General features: G+C 39.6%; 1 protein-coding gene across 6 annotated transcripts in view; it reads right to left on the bottom strand.

Annotated features, from left to right (window-relative positions):
- Positions 1–2573: 2573 nt before the first annotated feature.
- The window catches only part of TAB2 (TGF-beta activated kinase 1 (MAP3K7) binding protein 2), a 60223-nt gene continuing 40345 nt past the window's right edge, over positions 2574–22451 (bottom strand). For 5 of the 6 annotated variants that reach the window (XM_084512391.1, XM_084512393.1, XM_084512395.1 and 2 more), the window contains exons 3-7: positions 17005–18517; positions 9290–9450; positions 8605–8698; positions 7629–7709; positions 2574–6368 (exon numbers count right to left, since the gene is read on the bottom strand). In XM_084512391.1, the coding sequence (XP_084368517.1) occupies positions 6223–6368; positions 7629–7709; positions 8605–8698; positions 9290–9450; positions 17005–18517 (1995 nt within the window). In that variant the 3' untranslated portion in view covers positions 2574–6222. Of the gene's footprint in view, positions 6369–7628; positions 7710–8604; positions 8699–9289; positions 9451–17004; positions 18518–20411; positions 20701–22451 lie in introns of all 6 variants that reach the window. The other variant, XM_084512396.1, reaches the window with a different exon arrangement.

The raw sequence follows: 22451 nt of genomic DNA, 5'->3' as shown, positions 1-22451 counted from the left end.
GAAGTTTTTAGTCTGGCAATTTTCCTGATCAAGTTTTTAGTTACTTAGCATTGTATTGTAGAAGTCTGCAAAGAAATAGAAATATTGTACATCTCTACCTGAAACATATGTGGTCATTTTGCCCAGGAGTGCTAACACGATCAGCTCAATCAACCACCTAGAAAACAATGAATCCTCCTTAAAGACTGGCTCCATGATGGGATAAACCCATTTGCTGGTACCAACAGACTTCTGAAGTATCATCACTTCAGACCAAGCACACAAAAAGACCTCACGGTCAGGCATGCTGTGTGCACGATGTTCCCTGATTATTTACAGCCTTTCCAGCTCTGAGGTTCTGGACTTGCGCTCACCACATCCGAGTTTGTGCTTTGCAGGGGGGTGCAAACACCACATATTTTCACACACGAAGAACAAAGGACACAGGATTCCTTATTCCTTTTCCTTCACGTCTCCATCACCTCTTTTTTCAGCTCTGACTCTTGATTGTAAAAGGAAGTTGAATTTAGGCAAATCTCATCAGTCACAAGCCGAGTATGGTTGCTGAGTGTCAATTAAGACAACATTAAGACCAACACACATTAAAATGCTTACTATACGTTTCTCCTCTGTTTGTTACCTAATCAACTACATTAGAATTGTATCGGCACTGTGCTCCTGTAAACAGGTGGAAAAACAGCACACAGTCACAGAACATAAAACCATTAACAGAATGCACATCCATAAAAAAACAGGACTAGGTTTATACAAGCATCTCAGGTCGCTTATTTGTGTAGTACCGTTAGCATACGCAAATTGATATGCTACTTTTCTCCTACAAGATTAGCACTCACATGCAATATGGCAGTGCTTTATTATTATTTATAATGAACTTGCATATAATACACAGCTTGAACAGAATCACACAGAACTGCAGAGTGCCTGAGGTTGGCAGGGGGCTCTGGAGGCCACCTGGTCCAACCTCCTGCTCAAGCAGGGACACCCCAAGCAGGTGGCTCCTGACCACGTCCAGGCAGCTTCTGGAGATCCCCAAGGGGAGAGACTCCACAGCCTCTCCAGGAAGCCTCTTCCATCACCCACATGGTGAAGTTGTTGCTCAGAGGGAACCTCTTTGTGCCCCGGTTTGTGCCCATTGCCCCAGCTTGGGTCTGGGCACCACAGAAGGAGCCTGGCACGCCCCCTTCAAGTATTTACGTACACTGATGAGATCCCCGAGTCCCCTCTTCTCCAGGCTGAGCAGTCCCAGCTCTGCCAGCCTTCTTCACAGGAGAGGTGCCCCCACCCCTTTATTGTTTTTGCAGCCCTTTGTTGGGCCCATTCCAGGTAAGTAAACACAGATACTTGCAACTTAAAATCACAGAGCAGCTTCTGGAGAGCATCTGGTCCAACCCCCCTGCCAAGCTGTGTCACCTATCACATATTGCTCAGGGTGGCATCCAGGCGGGCTTTGACCATCTCCAAAGAGGGAGACATCACCACCTCTCTGGGCAGCCTGTTCCAGTGCTCTGTTACCCTTACAGTAAAGTTTCCTCATGTTCAGCCAGAAACTCCTGTGTTTCAGTTTGTGCTCGTTGCCTCATCCTGTTGCTGGATGCCACTGAAAAGAGCCTGTCCCCATCCTCTTGGCACCCTCCCTTCAGATACTTGTACACATAAGATCCCTCTCAGTCTTCTCCAAAATCAATGAAGAGAATAGGACTCTGGAAAGACTATTTAGCTAAGATTATGCCTGCAGCATTGTTATACTTGCCTGAGATTGTTGTATTTTGATTCACTACTACAAGTATCCACGCATTTGATGAGAACAAGTGTGCCCACTTGCACTGCTGACAATTTTGATGTCTGAAGTCCAACTGCAACAAATGTTTCTACGAGTTTTACCAGCGCTGCCCCTCAAGGTGGTAGCACCCGAGAAACTCTAGGTAACAAGCACATCACTGGTGCAGAACTGCTTGATCATGGAAAAACAAATATAAAACATTAAGAATTGTATCACAATAAAAGGCTGAGATTTAGTCAGATCACATCATTCTTGATGTTCATCATCACTGTCAAATGTTTCTGCAGCACTTGAGCTCATCATGGAGCCTGGAGCCCTCACACATTTCATACTAACTCCTTCTGTTCTCTCATTCTCCAATAATTTTTAAGTAGTTTGCACAAAATATAGACCTCATGAGGAACATTGGACTATGTAAAATCAAAGACTGTCCCTCAAAATTAGCAACAAAAAAACCCTACTCAAGCACAATCAAGGTTGGATAAAGGAACGCACTGCAATCATTCTACTTTCTAGAATGAATCAGAAATTTAAAACTAATAGTGTGTTTTTTGTTCACGTTACAAGGAAAGGTATTTTTTGAACAATCAATAAAAGATGCCAAAAATGTCAAAGCATTACCTTGCTATCTGAAAGGAGAACTAAATATTAGTAAGAGTTACCATGGCTTCACAAGACTCACTAAAGATTCTGCTGATTAACTGTACTGCAAAATCTCTGCCATGATTTTAGCATATCAGTTATGTACTGAAAAGGGCAGATAATAGATTTTTATTAGCATAAACACATCTGGTTTTTAAATACGCGTGTTCATCATCTTTAATCAACTCTTCCTTTAATTTGTATCCAGGCTCCAATGTACATACAAAGAGGAATTTGATTCAAGAAATGCAGCACTAATAACGATACTTCCCTTAAAATGGAAAATGTATTCTCCCTGGGCATCTACAATATACATCAAAGGTATGTATTTCAAGATTAAAAATAGATTCTTAAATTCACAAAAATAAAACAAGTACAAACAGACAGGCACAAATATTGGTCATGCAGTTTTAAAATCATTAGGTGAGACAGACGATACCCAATCTCACAATTAATCTGAAATATCACCACACTCCTGGGCAACGTAGCTCTATTGACTGGTGACTGCAGAAGAAAAATGCAGTTTCTAACTTGCCTAGAAAGCTGGCAACGTGAACTGAAACCAGTTCCACAGAACTGACATGCAACAGCACCCCAGTTACCATTCTTAGTCTGTTTTGTTGCCTTCATTTTGAAGTTTGACCGCATGATGAATATTTCAGTCATGAAAAATAAACAGGAGCATCTCTAAAAGCCAAGAAGTCTACTTCCTTTCTGCTAAAGAATTTCATCTATTTGTTTTCACAATTACAGACATCCCTGCCAAAGACATCACAGAAATGTAAAATCCTAAATCAGTATCCAAGATGAACTACTGATGCTCGTGAGATGAAGATTAACCTCACTGCATCCAATCTTTCATATTTATCTTCTAGGAGGAAAAAGGGGAAAATTCAGCAGTGAAGTCTGGTTCTACTTCAGCTTTCAAAGTTTACACCCTTAAAATTCTACCATTTAAGAATGTAATGCTGATATGTCCATATAGTGGTATCAGTTTAAGGCAAGAGCTAATGGCACACATAACATGAAATACAGAAAGCACAAACCCCCGAGGGTGAAGGTAAGAGGCTGTGGAATAGAAGACACTGGAGATGTCATTTCTCTTGTCCCTCTATCCCAGGATCAAGTACTGAAAATGCTGCTGGATACACTCTTATACTAATGTGCCGATGGCTAGCAGAGCTAGCTGGAGTTCCAATGTAAACAGACTTTTTATTTTCCTCCCAGAAAATAAGCAGTAAGATAAGTGCAGAGAAGTGCAGTTAAGCATTTAGTAGGATGAGCAGAATTCCTTTTCACCTATTTCCCAACATGCTTTTTCCACCCGCAGCTGAGATTAGTTTTGAGTTTTGTTCGTTCATTTAAATTATTGCTCTCCTCGCTCCAAGCATTATTTTACACACGGTGGATCGAGGCAATCCAGCTAATTAATTTATGTTAAGGAATGTTTTTGGCACGGCATCACTGTCTCAGGAAAGCCCATGTACCATACACCAAGTATCTGTCCAGACAAGGTCCAAGTGGGAAAGACATGTCCAGGAACACTCCACATCCACATCTATTATAATATACACTGCAACAAAATACAGCTTAAGCATATCAATCCTTAATACACAAAGTATTTCATATATTACCTTGGACAAAGTGGTTGTTCATTCTGATTTAGAAAAATATTTTAAAAGTCATATACCCTTAAGCGCACAGATTATCCCTCCTGCCCCCCATTAAAATGGACAATACATGGGAGTCAAGATACAGGATCCGACAAATCAAAGGCTTACATAAAACCTGTGGTCATAAGAAATCAGCTTTTTTTTAATACTGTTAATACTTATTGCTCTGTTGACTATTCTGTTACTCCACAGCATGGAATAAGTAAACAAATCACAAAAACAAACATTAGAATATAATTTTTTTTTTTTTTAATTTTTATAAATAACTTATCTGTTACAAAGACAGTTTACCCAGCTAAATCACAAAACCATCAACTCAAGATATCCAAATTAGGTTTTATTAATAAACAGGTAAAAACTGATTTGTCATTCTTCACATAGAACTGCAGATGAAGCTGAAAAACAAGGCCTCATTTTATGAACAAAATGCATTGAATGCAAGTGCTTTGGGTCTACTGCCTAATTACCTGGCATTGGCATTTTCTTCCCACATAAAAAAATGCAAAGCCTTCAAAACAAAGGCCTTTGTGCATTCACATAGATCACTTGTAAAATTCCTAATGAGTGTCCACTGGCAAATGTTTACAGTGGGTGACAGTCTACTTTGTCTCTTGCTACATTGTTAGCACTCCCTCCAGCCTCTAAGTGCTGCTACATGATCCTGTGTGCTGTCTTTCATACACACTGTACTGCAATTCCATTTCCTTGATCTGTTACATACATTCCTGATCACGTGAATATTTTCCTTAAAAAAATAGATCATCAACATAAAGAGATGCTTGAGGTTGCTTCAGTGTTCAAGTCTGTTTGATTTCTCTTTTCCAGCCTTTATTTCAGTTGTCCTAAATATTGCTATCCTTGTTTTCTATAAATATGAGACTTCACCACAAAGTCAGGCTTAGAAACTGGCTGCCAAAACAGGAAAGCATTTAAAGTTCTTGAACAAAGCTGTATGATGCTGCTGCTGTTGATTTTGGCACTGTGTGTACTTCCCCAACGAATCTCTCTTCAGGAGTCTGCAAGATACCCAGCAGATGAAGCAAGCTTAACTCGGATGCTGATCTGTTGGTGGGTTGAAAGTTTCTTAGTTTAAAAAGTTCCCTCATGCCAGACAAAATGCTACCTCGTGTCACCCACCGTAAAACTCAGTGTACAGAGTGAACTATATGCATAACTCTTCCAACTTTTCCTGCATTTTTACCACGCTGCATCTGCAGGTCTTCACAGATCATCAGCATTTACAAGAGCAATGTACAGAACGAGCAGAGGAAAGCTATTTTGTGCATAGTTTCTTATTAATGCTCTTATTTTAAGGCATTGCTTCTCTCAGATAAAAGCTTAAAAAAAGGGACATGATCGTGCTTAATCACTTAAAGGGAAAAAAAGTTAACAAAAAGACTATTACACTATACATACAGAAGTACAAGAAAATAATAAAGGTGAAGAAAAGAAATCACTTAAAGCAGGCTCTAGAGCTATGTACAGTAGGAAAAGCTTTGGGGTATTTCACTGTGTGTATTGTACAGACAACGCATGCAGTTTTTCCTTTTCATCTTTAGACGTGATTGTACTGATTTCTGGCTTCACAGAGATGTTTTCAGGGAAGACAAGGCAAAGAGTACCACTGATTTGTGAAATTCCTCCCTTTCTCAAAGGCACTGTGTGGCAGCAAACAGTTTAAATAGTTAAACCTTGTTCCTTTTAGATCTCCTCTGTGCATGTAGTGTTTCATTGAAAGCTCCGAAAACAAAAAACGCTAGCACTCTGTTCCTTTCCCCTGTCAAAATTCAGTAGTGACATCGGGGCAGAGAAGAGGATGGGCAACACCCAAGCACTCAACACGGCGCGTGTTACCGGGATACTGGTAATACTGCACATGGTTTAGGCAGCTGGCAACCGAGTCTTTCAGCAGATTACCTTTCAGCCGATGAGTTTCAACTGCCTGTGACACAACACTGAGGTATTACTAACTCTGTGGGCTGACATTTAACATTAGCAAAACACCATCTCGTCACACCTTCAATTTTACAAAATCCTACACATATATGCTTTTTTTTGCCCCCCCAATGACTGGATAGTTCCTTGTACGTTTGCTGTGGTTTTACAAAAGATATCGGGCCTGTTGGCTCAGAAATGCCTGGGCATTTCACACTGTTCACAACGATTTAAGGCCGGGTGATTTAAAAAAGTACAGGCAGTACAACTCCACTGAGCTCCCTCATCTTCATCTGTGTCTGGAACAATCTTTGGTGTTTTCACAATGGACCTCTGATCTGTGACATGAAAGAGATAAGATAAGCAGTTACTAACCAAGAACAGCATGGAAAGAATTTTTAGATCTTTTTTTTTCAGTAACTGAGAACTATCTTGTTCCTCTGAGAACTGCACAGTTATTACTAGTGACAGAGGCAGCTTTTTACCACCCCCTTGACTACAGCTTCATTGTAAGTCAGCCAAATGGCACAACGCGAAACTACAAAAAGCAAGTTTCCCATCCCTTCACTCTGCTTTCTTCCTTTCTGGTTTCAGCTCAGAGCTGTTGCAGGAAAATGCGATGAAACTTACAAGTTAATCAGCATAGGAAACATGCAAAAAATTTCAAAGTATGAAGTCTATGGAGAAGTCTAAATTATTTTTTATGCTACAAAATACGTGCTTTGCAAAAAATTATGAAAATTTGAAAAATGTATTTAACATGTTAACCCTAGAATGGATATTGAGAGTTCTTCCCCAAACCTGATAACCAGATGCACTAAAGAAAAATCAAAGCCCAGCTCTGTCATGCTGTACGGCAATCCTTTCAAGCATAAAAGTGCATCTTTTTCCATAGCATGTTAGGCAACAACCTTAAGCTATTTTAGAAGAGAAAACATTAAAAGTGAAGAGATGAAAAAGACGAAAAGAGAGGAGAGTGATTTCTGAAGTTAAGGGTTCCTTGTTTACGCAACTGCAAAGACTTTTAGCCAATTATTTCAACTGGAGAACACCTCATTAGCAATCACCCAGTTGCAATTTCTGCAAGATGACAGAGCCTCCCTCAGGAAGTACAATGCTATACAGATCACAATGGCAAAAAGGATTTTTTTTCATTCTTCTGTGGAGAGTGATAACTCTGGTCTAAGTCTGCATCATACTTAAAGTGAAACTTAAGATAAAATGAAAATTAAATTTTATGAAGGATGAAGATGCAGTACTGATGACTTTATTAAGAATTTTATTAGGATTTTATTAAGAAAAGAAGGAAAGGACAGAAGGGTCGTTAGAGTCTTATAAACCAGTTAGAGTTAGCTTTGCGTTTTCAAGAGGGCTAGTACCAAATTATTAGACATTTAAATTTGTGAGTCATTGCAAATGCTAGCTAGTAACAGAAAACTAAAGTTAATTTCCTTCTATGATAGGCTGGTGGATTTGTATGCTCTTGCAGAAGTAATCTATTTCACAATCAACATTTAAGTTAGAATCACAGGAAAAAACTTAATATTAGATGCAAACCAGATATTTAGCATTATATCCAAATTTTACCAATACAGTACCTTTGGGTTTTGGTGGCACCGGACCAAGAAATCCAATATTATCATAAAAATTATGAATAGCACTGGGATTAAAATGTGGTCCTACAAATGAAAAAAAGAAAAGAATGTGCAATAGTTTTTAAAATAAAATCAGATAGGAAAGCATATCAATTTGTTTCAGTAATTCCAAGAGACAGTACTATGATTCACTTATCTTTTACATAAAGGTGTCAGTGCAAACCAGAATGAGATATTAGTGGTGTCAAGAATACACAGAGAAACTTACTGCCTAAAATACGCAATATAAAATGAAGTCAGAAACAAAATCCAGAAGTCCTGACTTCTACTGCCCAGCTCTTTGCTGATTGACCAAGCTCCTTAAATATGACTTTCTTCCCCACTCTTAAATATTTAAGAGCATTTTATTAGTTCAGCTGAGACTTTTTTAATTGTAACTGTATGATCTACTATGTAGTATATAATACAGGTTTGGATTCAATACTTAGAGGAACTCCTAACTCCAATTTGCTGTAACACAGATACAGAATCTGAAATTTTAAAGAGAAGAACACAGAGGTACAACAGTACTTTGGTTGCCAACTAGAGATGCTGAATACAAGACAGAAACAGAAGATGGGAAAGAAGGACATGTATGTAAGGCTATATTATTTAGAAAAACTTCTTCCCCCTCTCTGCTGATATTCAAGTGACCAAAGAGATTTTTTTCCAGCATTTATTATTTAACGGTATTGCAAGTCTCCCTTCTGAGCCAAGTATGAGATACGAATGATCATGGGATTAAGAAGAGTCATAAAGCCAACAAAAACAAAAGGCTTAAAACAGTTACTTTCATGGTTCCACTCAAACTAATGTGCTGATTTTGCAAGCAGTATGTACACCCGTAATTTATAACACCCTCTTTTGATACATGCAGACAGTGAAAGGAGAACATAAAATCAACATCTACAGTTGCTGATGTACTAAGAGCATACTGTACCTCTTGCTTGAAAAAGATCAATCTCTTTGGTTAGGCAATCTATGTCTATCTGCAGCTGTCTGTTACAACTTCTTAACTGTTGCATTTCTTCCAGCTGAAAAAATAAATCTGCCTGTTAGACTAAGTTTTCCCATTTTATCATCAGTTATCATTCACACATCGGTAGATAGCATTTAGTTATTTTAGAAGTGAAGATAAGAGCACCTCCCCTTGCAATGATCTTTGTTCCAGTCCAATCATAACCCTACAAAAACCATTCAGACCCACTGAACACTTATCAGACTTCAGAGCTGACTGTACAACTCCTGATTGTTGTTAGAACAGAGCCCGTGGTCCATCAGATCAATGGCTGATCTGGCACTAATAGCTTTATCAGTTTCTTTGAGATTGGTACATGCATGAAGAACAAAAAATACTGTGCAAAAAGCAGTACAACTATTCAGTTGTAGACTGAAATCTTTTGTGACTGCCATTGAAAGCAACATTTCACAAAACAGTTGAACTGAAAAGGCTGATGGCTAAATAATGCACGTTCAGTTTCTAAACTACACTGTTCACCAGCTCAGTTCTAGCTGTACTGCCTATCAGTAGTGTATTGTCAATATACGAGCCACTGTTCCTTTAATTTATTATGACAGACCATGCTTGTGGTTTAGGTTTATAGCCTACAGACGTTTCAACTTACTGATGGAATCTGGGAAACAGAATTCGATCTTTTCAGCCGCCTTCGTGTCAGATTATTCTCCATTTCATTGACCTCTGATTTTAGTTTATCCAACTTTTTCTTTTGAATCTCAAGTTCTCGTTGAAGTCGCTCCATCCTGGCCTTCTGGTGTACCAGTAAAGCTGCAATACATAAAGTCCCGTTTTATCTACTTTATTATCCTTCATATGACAACATCAGATAAAGATGAAAGTTAGTATTTGGGAAAATAGAGACAAACATTTCTACAGATTGCTTTTCCATTCTCCTCGCAAGAAGGTCTCTGCCATAAAACATTACATTTTTTGAAACAGCACAAATCAATTGCAGACAACGAGCAAGTACAGTGAGAAAGTCATATTATGTAATAGGTGACCGTGCAAAATTTAGCTGTAACCTGTAAAAGTCTTTTTCAAGAACCCAGCAAATCTACATGAATGGCTACCAGAAACCACCACCAAACTTTTTCTTGCATTGTGTTCTGCTCAGTCACTGTAAAGGAGATGGGATGAATGAAATTCCGCAAAGCGCACGATGTATGTGAGGTAAGAACTCAGATCTTGACTTTTATTACTGTTTGGATTAGAACATAACCCAGTGTTCTTTTCATAGCAGAGACATAAGCGAAACCAAAACAGAAAGTGCTACAAGCAATGCTGCTGGTAAACATCAGTTATATTTATCACAGAGGCTGGACTGCATGCCACCTATTTACCCCCGAACTGGGGTGCAGAACCATTAGCTCAGCTTCTAATTTCTATCGCTGCTTCCTATTCATACATCAAATAACGTAAGGAGGCCTGATTTAGAGACAGCAACGTCAGCATTTAAACCAAAGCTTTTTAAACCTATAAGGAACGTAAACAGAACATGCAATTGAATTTATACAAGAGTTTAGCTCATTAAAGATTGGTGTACTGTTAAATATCACCAAATGAGCAGACAACACTGCTCAAAGCAATAATCACTTTCTACACAAATGAAAGAAATATTTCATTAAATAAACTCAATCACTTCAACTTCTGCATAGCTGTTCATCCATTAAATTAATAAACTGTATAAGTGTGGACCAGCTTCGCAGACTATAGCACTGTGGAAATTGTTTAGAAATAGCAACAACAAGGCTTTAAAAAAGATAGAAATTTGCCTCTGAAACCAAGCATTTAAACACGACTGGCTGAAACATGAGGTTTGATTCACCACAGCGCCTTTCAGGTGCCAATAAGGTCAAAGCACTAATTTGGCTGGTTAGCTTCCCTGAGCAGCAGCAGCAGGAAAAAAAAGGCACATCAAAAAGATGAAACCTTCCACAGCTTCAGCAGGTAGAACTGCTCTCCATTGCAATTCCTGGCTGTTTGCTCACTCACACACCACACTTTGTCTCTCGGAGGTTCTTCAGGAGGAACCATGCCAAACTATTTTTGTACAGTGTAAGAGAACTCCAAGGCCCTACTCAGATTCAGTCCAGGCTTTTAAGCCACGTGTTCAAAAGATATTGAAGTGACAGAGCTGTACTGCTTTCCACTTGTTTTTGTTCAGTTTAGAAGTGTTTGTATAGATGGGCACCTTTATTTGCCCATCCACAAGCCACGCTGCAGTAGAAGGTGCAGCTGTGCTTTCATGCAGTGCAAAAGCATTGCAACTGGAATCCCAATGTAGATTTTTGTTAAAGACTGAGAATCATGATGTAAGTAGTCTCAAAATACAGCCTCCCCTCTCAAACAGCCTTTAGAAACAAGCAAGGAAAAGGACTTTGTTCTGTTGATGAGCTCCAGGAGCCAGAAACGTAGCTGCAATGATACAGAAAGGAAATCAAAGGCTGCTTTGCCCCTACTGACCCTACTCTTGCAGGGAGATCACAAAGCCTTTTTCCTCCTAGACTTATTTTCCACTTTCAGACAAGTCCCTTCTGCTTTCATTGCCTTGGTATTACTGCTGCACCAGCTCCTCAAAGGCCAGGTTATTGGGACATGACCTGCAGCAGCACAAGCAGGCCTAAGGACTCTTTAGAGCTGCCAGAGCTACAGATGCAGGCTGTGGGTTAGCAGCGACTGAGCTGCACGTGGAAGGCAAGAAGAGCGCTATCAGAGCATCTCCAGGACACACAGCGTGGCACGCAGTCAAGAGCAAGGCTTTGAATAAGACTGCCTCTTTGGAAGACCTTTTTTTTTTTTTTTTCCCCTAGCCGTGCTCCTAAAGGGCAAGCAAACAACTAATTTCGACATTCTCCCCCATCTGTGGTTTACAAATCCAGCTGTCAGTATGGAATCGCACGGGGTGCCGAAAGCACTGCTGGATGCCCATGGCATTTTCATTTTCACATCACTTTCTAGACACTATTCATGTTTTTTTTTTTTCTCCTAGCTGCCTTGTGACTGTTTTGCCATTTTAAATCCCCAAATATTTTATTTTAAACACACGCATTACAAAATTATTATTATGATTAAAGAAAAATAATCATTTGCTATTGCTATGCTAAACTTCTATTAAAAATAACTTGGATAAGGAACTGACAAGACATTAGTTCAAGTGGTGGCTTTCATATGGAATTTGGCAATTTTGCATAAATACTCATTTGGCAGCTGTAGAAAAATAATGGGGTGACAAATCCCCCCCACCAGTACTTATTAATAAGGAACAGCAACGTAAGTAATCGGCTCCCCCTAGTGTTGATCAGAGCTAGCGAAATTTTAACAGAACTGCAAAGGGCATCTCTGAATTAAAGGAAATTCAGGTACTAGGTCTAGTGGAGAAGTGTATTAGGTTTTTTTTTTTTTTTTTTTTTTTTTAAATATATAATTCTGCATTACTTGTAGGAATAGGATCCCATCCATGCAGGCAGCACAGGCACATGCCGGTTTATTCTCTACAGGCTAACTTGCAGGACAAAGCAGAAAGGCTCAGGCTTGCACTTCTATATTCAGACATCCCTAAAAAGAAGCTCTTTACTGTAGTCACTGTGGCACAAGAGCTACCAAGTCTGCCTCCTTGACTCACTGTCAGCATGCCACAATTTGAACTGATTTCACAGCCATGTTTCACGTTTTCATTATGTGGAAATGGGGTACTGTGCACCCTCAGTTATTCCAGCTTTGCATTCTCCATTCAGCAGACTGGCACGAACAGTGCACTTCCATTCTCTGACAACATGTGTGTCAATGTCAAAGGAAACAGTGGCACTTCCCACAAAACAGCTGCAAACCAGCTTAATTGTAGGAAGCATGCAACTTGGGAAGACAAAAGACCATTGCTTCCTCAGCAGAAACCCATTCTAACAGGTACAGAACATAACCTGTCTGAAAGTGTATACAGAATTGTTTTCCCAGAGCATCTGTGAATGTGAATTTTAAACAACAAGAGACCATCTAAAGCGGTAATTATTTTAAGTGTATCTAAGAAAAAAGCTAATATAGGGACACAACAATTCCACCCTACTCTATAAGAATTTTCATTCTCCAAATTTCTTCCTTGTTACAACGTGGAGGAAATGAGAGTTCCAGCAATGCAATTCCTCTGTAGCAATGTCTGCGAAATTCTCGAGGACAGACCTCTGTTCATGCATGCTTTCAAAATCTGTACCTGAAGCTCCATAAAATTCCCTTATTTTCCCATGCAATTTCAACACTCCATACTGATTTCTGTTATCCTGTAATGCCCTTTCCACTTTTATTTTTAACGCTTTGAATGAGAGCTCCACTGAGGGCGCATATGCCTGCCATGCATATATATAAGCCAAATATAATGCTGTGTGTTTTCTTATGTCACATGATGCAATGAACTTCAGGACTCTTAGAGCACGGGGCACAGCTTTATCTCAAATCACTATTTTTTTTTTTTTTTTTTAAAGAACATCTATAAGGATTAGTTAGGATTTTAAGTTTTCAAACTGAAAAAAAATGCAGGAAGTAAATTTCTTAAAGCTCCAAGAAACAGTGAGATTTGTGCAAAAATGTCAAGTTATTAGTTTTGCAATTAATATATTGACATTAAAAACAGGGTGGCAAGAGTTGCAAAGTAAATGTACATCCACATAAATACTTATACACCTGGTACAGGTGATTAATACTATAACTATGTATACCAGCCCCTCCTGAAGTTAAAGAAAAAAATCTGGAAGTGTCAGATAGTCAAAAGCCAAACAGTATTGAACTAAGGGACTTAATTAAGCTAGTACAACAACTTAAAGCCACAAATCATTACATAATTTTTTGATAGCATCGTTGCTTGCCCATTATAGAGGCTGAAAGCTTTACAGAGAATGAGCAATGACTAAATAATTGTTTCGCCTCACTATTCAACAGATGCCTGCATGCATGAACATTTCCGAGCACTGCATTTTCAGTTTCTACATGAGTATCACTGTTTATCACCTGTGAGGCACTTAAACAGCATACTGAAATCCCTGTTAAGTGTATTAGTAAAGTTGTATTACACACTGAAATCTCCTAAGAAATGGGAATCGATACTCTTGTACATACAGGAAACTGACACTAACTAGATTAGCATGGAAGTTTATCCTCTTTTGGCTGTCCTTTCCAACATGCTTCTCGTATGATTTTTCTAACATTATTAATTCTTATTGACCTCACTAGTGGATGGGTGCTGTCAACATTTCCATGAGCAAGTCCACAGGATCTCAGACTGGAATTCCCGAAAACAAGGAACATGCAATTAGCAACTGCTTCAGAAAAGTCTGCCGGCAGTGACTTCCTTGGCATCAAAGCCAATTGCAGAGAGATAACCCAGTATTCCGGGGTAACACGTATGCCTTAACTACATCAGCAGTATCTGAGCATTACCCTACTTGTTTTCACATCGTACAGCCTACATTTCTGGCGCTAAGCTAACCAAGAATCTGTGACAGCCTTCAGCTACCCACTGAGACTTCAGGGAGAGAACAGCAGAGGAAACCATGGCAGAAAACCAGAAATGTAATCATGAAAAGAAAAGGCTGGAGTGCCTACACAATATCAGAATTGAAATTAAGTTCCTCGGACAACTTCGGTTCTGCAATGCCTTCATTTTTCTCTGGATTCATGATTCTGTAACTTGTATGAATGGACGAGCTCCGAGGCAGACAAGCCCTGTGCTTTACCAGAGAGCTGCATGGCTGTACGCCGGCACAAGGACGGTGTTCGTGACCTGCTCCAGGCTCTGAGCGAGCCCAGTACTCTCTAGCGGCCAGAGGCCATCCTGCTCTTGGCTGGTGAGAGACTTGAGGTCTTTGTGTCCTGTTACTGCCCACCTGAAATACTTATCCTCTCTTTGGGATGACTGTTTCATCCTGCCCTTTTGATAAGGAGCTCAAATCCACATGTTCAGGCACTCTAGTCAGGTCCGTACTTCTGTCTGAGCAGAAACCAAGACGATGGAACAAAGGAAGGAGAACTGCTGCCATCAGTTCCCTCTGCTTTTCACCAAAGCAACTACAGTTACAGGCAGCGCTTGGGTCCAACGCCTTCTATTCCCTCCTCCTATTCCGGGGCTGGGCCATGCTTATGAATCTGTTTCACTGGAACAAAGTGAAAGAGATCTCCTTTGACACCAAATCAACTCTACTTTCCACATTCCTTCTACCCCAAGCCAGTTTTAGTTCTCCCTGCCAAGATACGGAGCGTTTGGGGCAGAAATGGGAAAGCTGATGAAAATACATTTTTCTCTAATCAGAGCCAGAGAAACTACTCATCTGTTTTGGCTAAAATTAAAGTGAGGCAAGCACCTGGTATGGACGGACTCTGCGCAGCCTTGCTTAACTACATGTAGCTGAGAACATGGCCTCACAACGGAAAGCACCAAGTAACTCAAATCACATGTAGTGTGTACAAAAAATACAAAACCAAGGCCAACCACCTCTAGGAAACAGATCCAGCTCTAGAAGCAATAATTAGGACTTCCAGATATCAGTCATACCAGTAAATCAGTCATAAACGCCTTGACTTTCAAAAGATTAAATCATGATGAAAATAAAGAATACTGTACTTGTTACAGCAGAAATGGAGCTACACATGCCAGAAGTCCCAAGCACTTCTGAACTTGGGAAACATGAGAGTGGTTTATACAAACTCTTGAAAGACATAAAAGGAAGGTATTTCTCCAATGTCAGCACTGAGACAAAAGCTACACCAGCTCACATCACACATCTACACTACTAAAAACTGTGTCTATGCCTTGGCTTCAGGAACAACTGGGCCCTCTATCAGCCAGTCACAACTTTTGAATGCAAGGCTGCACGGCAGAATTGGGCTTCACAAACTCGCCTCAGCTTGGGAAAGTGGATGCTGATACCCACTGCTTGCAGAGACGGCAGCAAGTCCGTCTAGAGCAGCCATTACTATTGGGGGAACAAGAGATGAAGGGCTGGCCAGGCAGGAGTCAGTCCCCCAGTAGGAAGAGGGGAACAGGAGAGAGGACACCCTTCCCCAACAAACACCTCAAATGCAGAGTGCCCGGGAGGTAAGAGTGTTTACAGTAATAAGGACGAGATTCCTCTTGCTTCATTTCTGGGTATCTTAAGTTACCTAGAACTAAAGTAGGCAGGAAAAGAGTAAGGAAAGAGGAATACTGCTTCTAGAGGGCATTTGTTTCACTTATCTACATATGAACCCCATTCCTAAGTTCTTTAATTCTTCACACATTGTAAAACACCGCCTAGGATGATTTAGTTTCGACACCTAACCTTTAGATACTTGAGTTAGGATGGGCTACTCTCTCACCAACAATATAATCGTCTCCAGAAGTAGTGCATAAGCTAAAATCACTTTCAATTCTCTTCATTACTACAGTACTCCAGATGTGCGCCAGCCTTAGTGTCCTGATCATTGTACTTACACAAAGTCTAACCTGAAGCGTATTTAGTCATGGAACAAAACAGTTGAATGCCAAATTATTTGCTGAGTCCAAAAAGAACCAATAAGCTGAGAAATGATTTTGACAATCCGTTCCGAATACTGCATAAATATCCTAACACTCATTCGACGTCTTCATCCAAATGGCCCACAGCAGCTTACTAAACCATCACGACAGTAACAAAAGCATGTAAAAATATTAAAACAGGAGAAAAAGATTAATAGATCGGGTTGTCGTATCACATTACATTTTACCCTCCTTTTACGTTACCGATCCTTTCAAATAGTTTTCTTTGTAGTAGTCCTCTATCTCAATTTAGAACATAACAGAAGTATCAAAGCTTGAAGCATTTTATTGCTGGGCACACATAAGGAAACAGAGGCATTAGGTCCCACTAATTGCTTCTGAAGTCTGTTTGTCTTGATTTTTAAATAACATTCACAAAAACAAATTGGGATTTTTATCCAGTGGAAACAGCATCTCAACTGATCCAAAAATCTGCCAGTAGACTTGTAACTTTAAATCATCAGGACAAATTGAACAAGTTTAGACGTTTCCTTCAAAACGACAAAGAAACAAAGACGCTACGACTCCACTTCATTAAACAGATAACATATCTACTAGGACAAACAGAAGAATTATCTCCAAATATTCAGTTGCATGTCTTTGCCATAAAAAGAAATTTACGACTTGCTTATAGACCTTTTATTGATTTAGGAAATGCTGAAGAATGCTAAAATTGAAGATAACATTAACATCACAAAGGTTTATCAACTGCTTCACGTTCTGTAATCTACATAGTGAATTGACAATCTGGTTGAAATCTCTACTATTTATATGAAGAATATTACCTTGCGTGTAGGCAGCATCATCAGATCCCATACTCAATTTCCGTGCATCACTGATCCTATCCACATGTGCTAAAACAGGGTCAGTAAGATGCTGGATACCCTCTGGTTCAACATAGTGATCGGGAAGGTTTAGAAGGTTTGTAGGTTCAAAGGTTGGGGAGACTACCCCTGGGGAAACTGCAGGGGGCTTATTTGGAGAAACTGTAATTTTAAAAGTATATTTTGTGTTAGGCTGCGTAACCACCACTCGAGGAGAGGTTGCAGTGGTGCTGTTGCCCACTGCTCGACTCTTGGGTGGATGGTGATGAATAAATGCAGGACCCATGCTTACTTGACCAGACATATTCCTAGAAGTGGTAGATACTCCAGGATTTGTCGATATGAAAAGCGTGGGCTGGTTCCGTACAACTTGATCATCTCCTGCTGTGGCATTTGCTGAAATGTAGACCTTAGGCTGACCACGTGTGATCACTTCATCAGTATTTGGAGGACTGGCCGATATGTAAACAGTGGGCTGACTTCTACTTAATGTCTGGCTGTTGAGGGAAGAGGGAGTAGTGGAGGTGCGAGGGCCAGTTGAGCGCAACTTAGAGGAACTGTTTCGTTGTGGTGGTTCAAGTTTGATTTCAATTTGGTTTTTGCGAGGTCCTGTGGATATGTTCTGAATGTTGTATTGGCTATGAGCAGAGGATTGCGAGCTACCAGATGAATGAATCATAGGTGCTTGTGGAGTAGTAGGAGAACTGATAGGCATATAGACATGAGAAGTCTGGTGGCCTTGCTGGTTTGGCTGCGTTGAGTGTTGCGATGAGGTATGTGGCGTAGAACTGGATGTAGGAAGAGTAGTCCAAGGACTTGGCTGCGAAGGCTGGTAGACTTGCTGAGGGTGCATAGGATTAAACTGAGATGCCCAGCCTGGCTGCTGCTGCGTCTGTCGAGTTGTACCACTAGGAGCTGTGATATAAGGCCTAATATAGATAGAATTTCCCTGTGGACTGTTAAGGACAGGAGGAGGTACACCATGTATGTGCAAAGACGTGGGGGTATTGCGGCCAGGCTGAATGTTTGGGGCTAAAGTTACCATAATGGGGTTGAATCTGGGCGTTTGTTGAGACAAGTTAGATACTCCTTTGCTGCCTAGGTGAAATCCAAGGTGTTGCCCTGGATTAGAAGCACTAACTGTATTAGCCATGCCAAAGACATTAAATCCTTGTGGAACCTGCGCAGGTGCTGTCTGTGGTTCCTGCTGAAACAGTTCATTGCTGGGCTGACTGGTTTGAAGGTGTCCATCGCTAACGCTGTGTGCTAGAGTCCTACTTCCATTCATTCTACTTCCGTCTCTTACATGGTGATACACATTCTGTGACTGCAAATCCAAATTAAGAGAAGTCATGTGATTTCGTAGTCCAGGGATCCCAGAATCATCCGAAAAACCTAGGTCTCCTTCACCGTAGAGATACTTTGTGCTCTCCTGAGACAGAACTGCACAACAGGCATCCAAATTATTGTTATTCTATAAGAGACAGATGAAAGTTTGACATTACTGATCAAATACCATCATGGTTGGATATATATTTATATATGCACAAAATCATCACTGAAAAGTTATCAATGTAGCATGATATGGACAGCTTTAGGTAGTTGGCCAGCATAGCTACTACACATGCACAAGGGGCCTGCATGTGAAGCTTACTAGTTTGAGAACAGCAACTCCATCACTGGCATCAAGGGCAGAGGTCTGCATTGCTGCTTAAGCAATGACACTGACATCTTGGGTCTTGACAAGCTAACATGACACAGTGTAATACACCTTGGATGAATACTTTTGCTATTCCTTCCCAGTTTCAGAACAATCTGCAGCAATGACAGGTCTCCAGCTTGAGAAGAAAGTGACAGAAAGCAATTCACAATACCTGCATATCTGTGTATTTCTGGTAAATAACTGAAAACCAAAATAAAAACACACATTTATTTTAAACATTCTTGCAAAAACTTCAGTACCAGTGATGCACTACCTCTTGCTGAAAATGAGAAGTGAATCTTATGCAGAGAAGAAACATGCAGACCAAAGAAGTTGTACAGGAGTATACGACTTCAGAAGCAACGTAAAAAATTCAATTTATGCACATACAGCACATGATTACCCTTTTGCAAGATGAAACAATTAAAGAAAACCCAGGGGACATTTATATTTTAAACCACTGTTTACAAAAATTTTAAAAATACGTGTATTTGTATAAAGTTACTTTATAAAACTGGTAATAGGATGACTCCCACAACCTGGTTATTTTGCTTTTAAAGAATAGTTCAGAAGCAAATTAAGAGTTAATCCTGCTTCTGTATTTCCACAAATTCAATAATGCTGTACTCATAGCTCCACAACAGTTTCCCCACATAAGGGCTTTTAGAAGAGTGCACATGCATTGGTGGCATAACTTCAGAACACTGTGCTCTGTCCATATTACATTTTCTTACACCACCCCCCATGCCCTCCCCTTGCCCCCCACCTGAAGAAATAAAGGTTAATACTTGAAGCCAGAAGAGCACCTGTTCAGGCCCAGATGTTATTAAAATTAAATAGGTGTCAAACTTATCCAAACACACAGAACACCAGTTACAAGAATGCAAGTGATCAAGGAAAAAAATGCATATGCCAAGTAGTAACATTATCAATTAGTTAAAGAATACACAAGCAAGAAAGTGATTCATACTACATGCTTTGCAAACAGTTATTTTTGTTAAACTAGCACATAGTAACTCTCATCCTTAAGCAAGATAAAAGCTTAAAGAGATTTGCAGACACAGCAAGACTGTCAATTGGAAAAAAAAAAAAAAAGCAAAAAATGAAAGGACATAACAGAAGTGGGAGGACAAGCCTAAACTCCACCCACAAAACCAAAACTATGTGTTGATACAGGCCAGATGCAGTTCTGAATTCTTAAAGAAAAAACACCAAAACCAAACAACATTAAAAAGACACCTTTTAAAAAAGGAAAAAAAACGTGATTCCCTAAAGGCTGTCTAACTAGCCAGTCAAATAAAAGAATTGTTGCAGAAAAGTCTTGAGAGCAATTAAAATGGGCCAAATGATTTTATGTATAATGATAGCTTGGTGTAAGGACAAAGTAATGAAATGAAGTTAGTAGTGAAGAAAGGAATCACACTAAGACAGAACAGTGTGTAAGAAACTATCACAACAATAGCCTTGTACTCATTGCAAAGAACAGAAGGGAGCCAGAAAAGGGACAAAGATAGGATGCCACAAAAAAAAAGAAAAAAAAGAAAAAAAAACAAGCTAGAAATCTTAAAGGCAGATTTTGCATGAACTTAAGTGAATTAAAATTATTAACAGAAAGGCCAAAAATACAAAACCAAAAAGGAACAGGCCAGGCTTGCAAGGCCCTTACATTCAACTTGAATGCATTTCTTTGGACAATTTTTGTTTTCTTTTTAAGACTGCATCCAATCAATTCCAAAATTTCAGTGACGTCAATGAGCAAATTGGAGAACTCAAGGGGGAAATGGGGCACATGGAGCCCCTGTCATCTTCTGGCTGGCAGAGGCAGAGTTTCAACCGCTTCTAGCTCTTTATAGATCAGAGAACCGGTTGATGGCAGAACTGAGCATATTCCAGCAAAACAATACCCCTCATCTTAGCTCTGCCCATGTCCCAACTGAGTTTAAAATGTTGGCACCCTGAAAGAGAAAGAAAAAAAAAGAAAGAATAAGAATGTTGGAGGGAAATGAGGAAGCAAGGAGAGGATGTAGACTTGAGGAGCAGGTGGTTATAAAATGCCCCGGACGAAAAAAAAGAACAAAAGGGGACAATGTCCAGGGAGAGAGGACGTCGCAGCAACTCCTTTAAGTGAGGAGAAGGGAACAGTTGAATGCAGGAAGCTTGCTGGGAAGAATGGAGGGATACAAAACTTTTCAGGAACACTCAATGCAGTCAGCCCAAGAAAGCAGTAGGATTGTCAACTCCCTAGATGACGCAGGTTTACATTTCACCTATTAGATTTTGGTTGATCCCCTGGTTTCAGGATACTAGGATATTGCTAGTAACAGCGGGCAAAGAACAGCATTGAGGTATCTGTGTAGTATTCCTGCACAACTCACAGTCCTCTGAAGAAACTTTTGTTGTAATGAAAACCTCTTGTCACTTTTAACTGCATAACTGCTTAACTTCTTTTGGGTTCTCTCAACATTATACTTCCTGATTTAAAAATAGCTTCTCTCTGACACATCAGGTACTGGGGGGGCAAGGCAAATGGCAGCATTTCTTATTGCTGATAATGTACTTACTATGCTGCATACTTCTGTTACCACATTTATCAGAAATTCCTTTTACCATGCTCAGCTTCTAGAAGGCAGAACATGGGATGCAGACGCTGTTCTGGAAGCATTGCAAATACACATAAAAGTACCCTCAAACTCTGCTTTCCAATCTTTACCTCCACCTCAGGTACAAAGTTTCTCAGATTGAAAAGGTTATTTTATTTTTTCAAAGAAGGCTATCTTAGAGTAGCATAACTGGAAGATGATTCAAAGAGATCAGAGCTCATGAATTTCAAAGAAACACCAACCTAAGAAAAATGTTGGTGAGTCTTAGAAACTCTCAGTTCTTGCACAAACAACTATTAACAAAAAGGTAACTTTCCAGTGTACTGAATTAGTGTAGTAGTATTGCACATATGGAATGTTAAATCACCTTATATGATTTTTAAGGCTCCTTTTTATATTAAAAAATCACTATTCAATGGTATGAAGACTGAGTCTCTGAAGAGACATACACCAGCTTTTAAAGAATCAGTAATTACACCCAAAAGGTGAATATTGTTGCATTCACTGTCTACTCCATTGACCTTGCTCAACAAGCAATTCTCTTGTTTGAATAAAAAAAAAACTTATACTATAAAAAATAGATGATTCCTACAGAGAGCTAATATAAAAATGGTGAGGTACTATCCTGAGAATGAATCCAGGCTATCCATAGTCTGGTTCAATTTCCCCTTTAGCTAAATAATGAAAGAGAAAAAGTTACGGCAAGCCTGAAACCTCACAGGCCCTCTTGCAAATCGAAACCAATTCTCTCAAGAACTGCAGTTTTCATAAATTCTTACTCTATTTCAAATATAGAGTTATGACGAGGTCTTGAAAATACACACATTCACTTGACACAGTCACACTTGTACTCCCAACAGTACCAACAGGCACAGCACTGCGTTTATATGCATGTATGTGTGACTATAGATACTTATAGATGAAGTATGTACATATATGTATTTTACATGTTAAAATACATATAAAAATAAGAACCAGCAGTGTTTATATCATAATTGTATCATAGCCATGGATGTCATAGCCATAGTCCAGTGACATCCAGCTTCTGGGAACTCATGGCCATCTTTCTCCCAATCAAGTTGTGTATAGTGTTGATCATTATGAGT

This window comes from Aythya ferina, assembly GCF_964211825.1.
Source record: "Aythya ferina genome assembly, chromosome: 3".
NCBI lineage: Eukaryota > Metazoa > Chordata > Aves > Anseriformes > Anatidae > Aythya > Aythya ferina.
The sequence above is the reverse complement of the archived record's forward strand: the minus strand, read 5'-3'. Positions and strand labels throughout refer to the sequence as shown.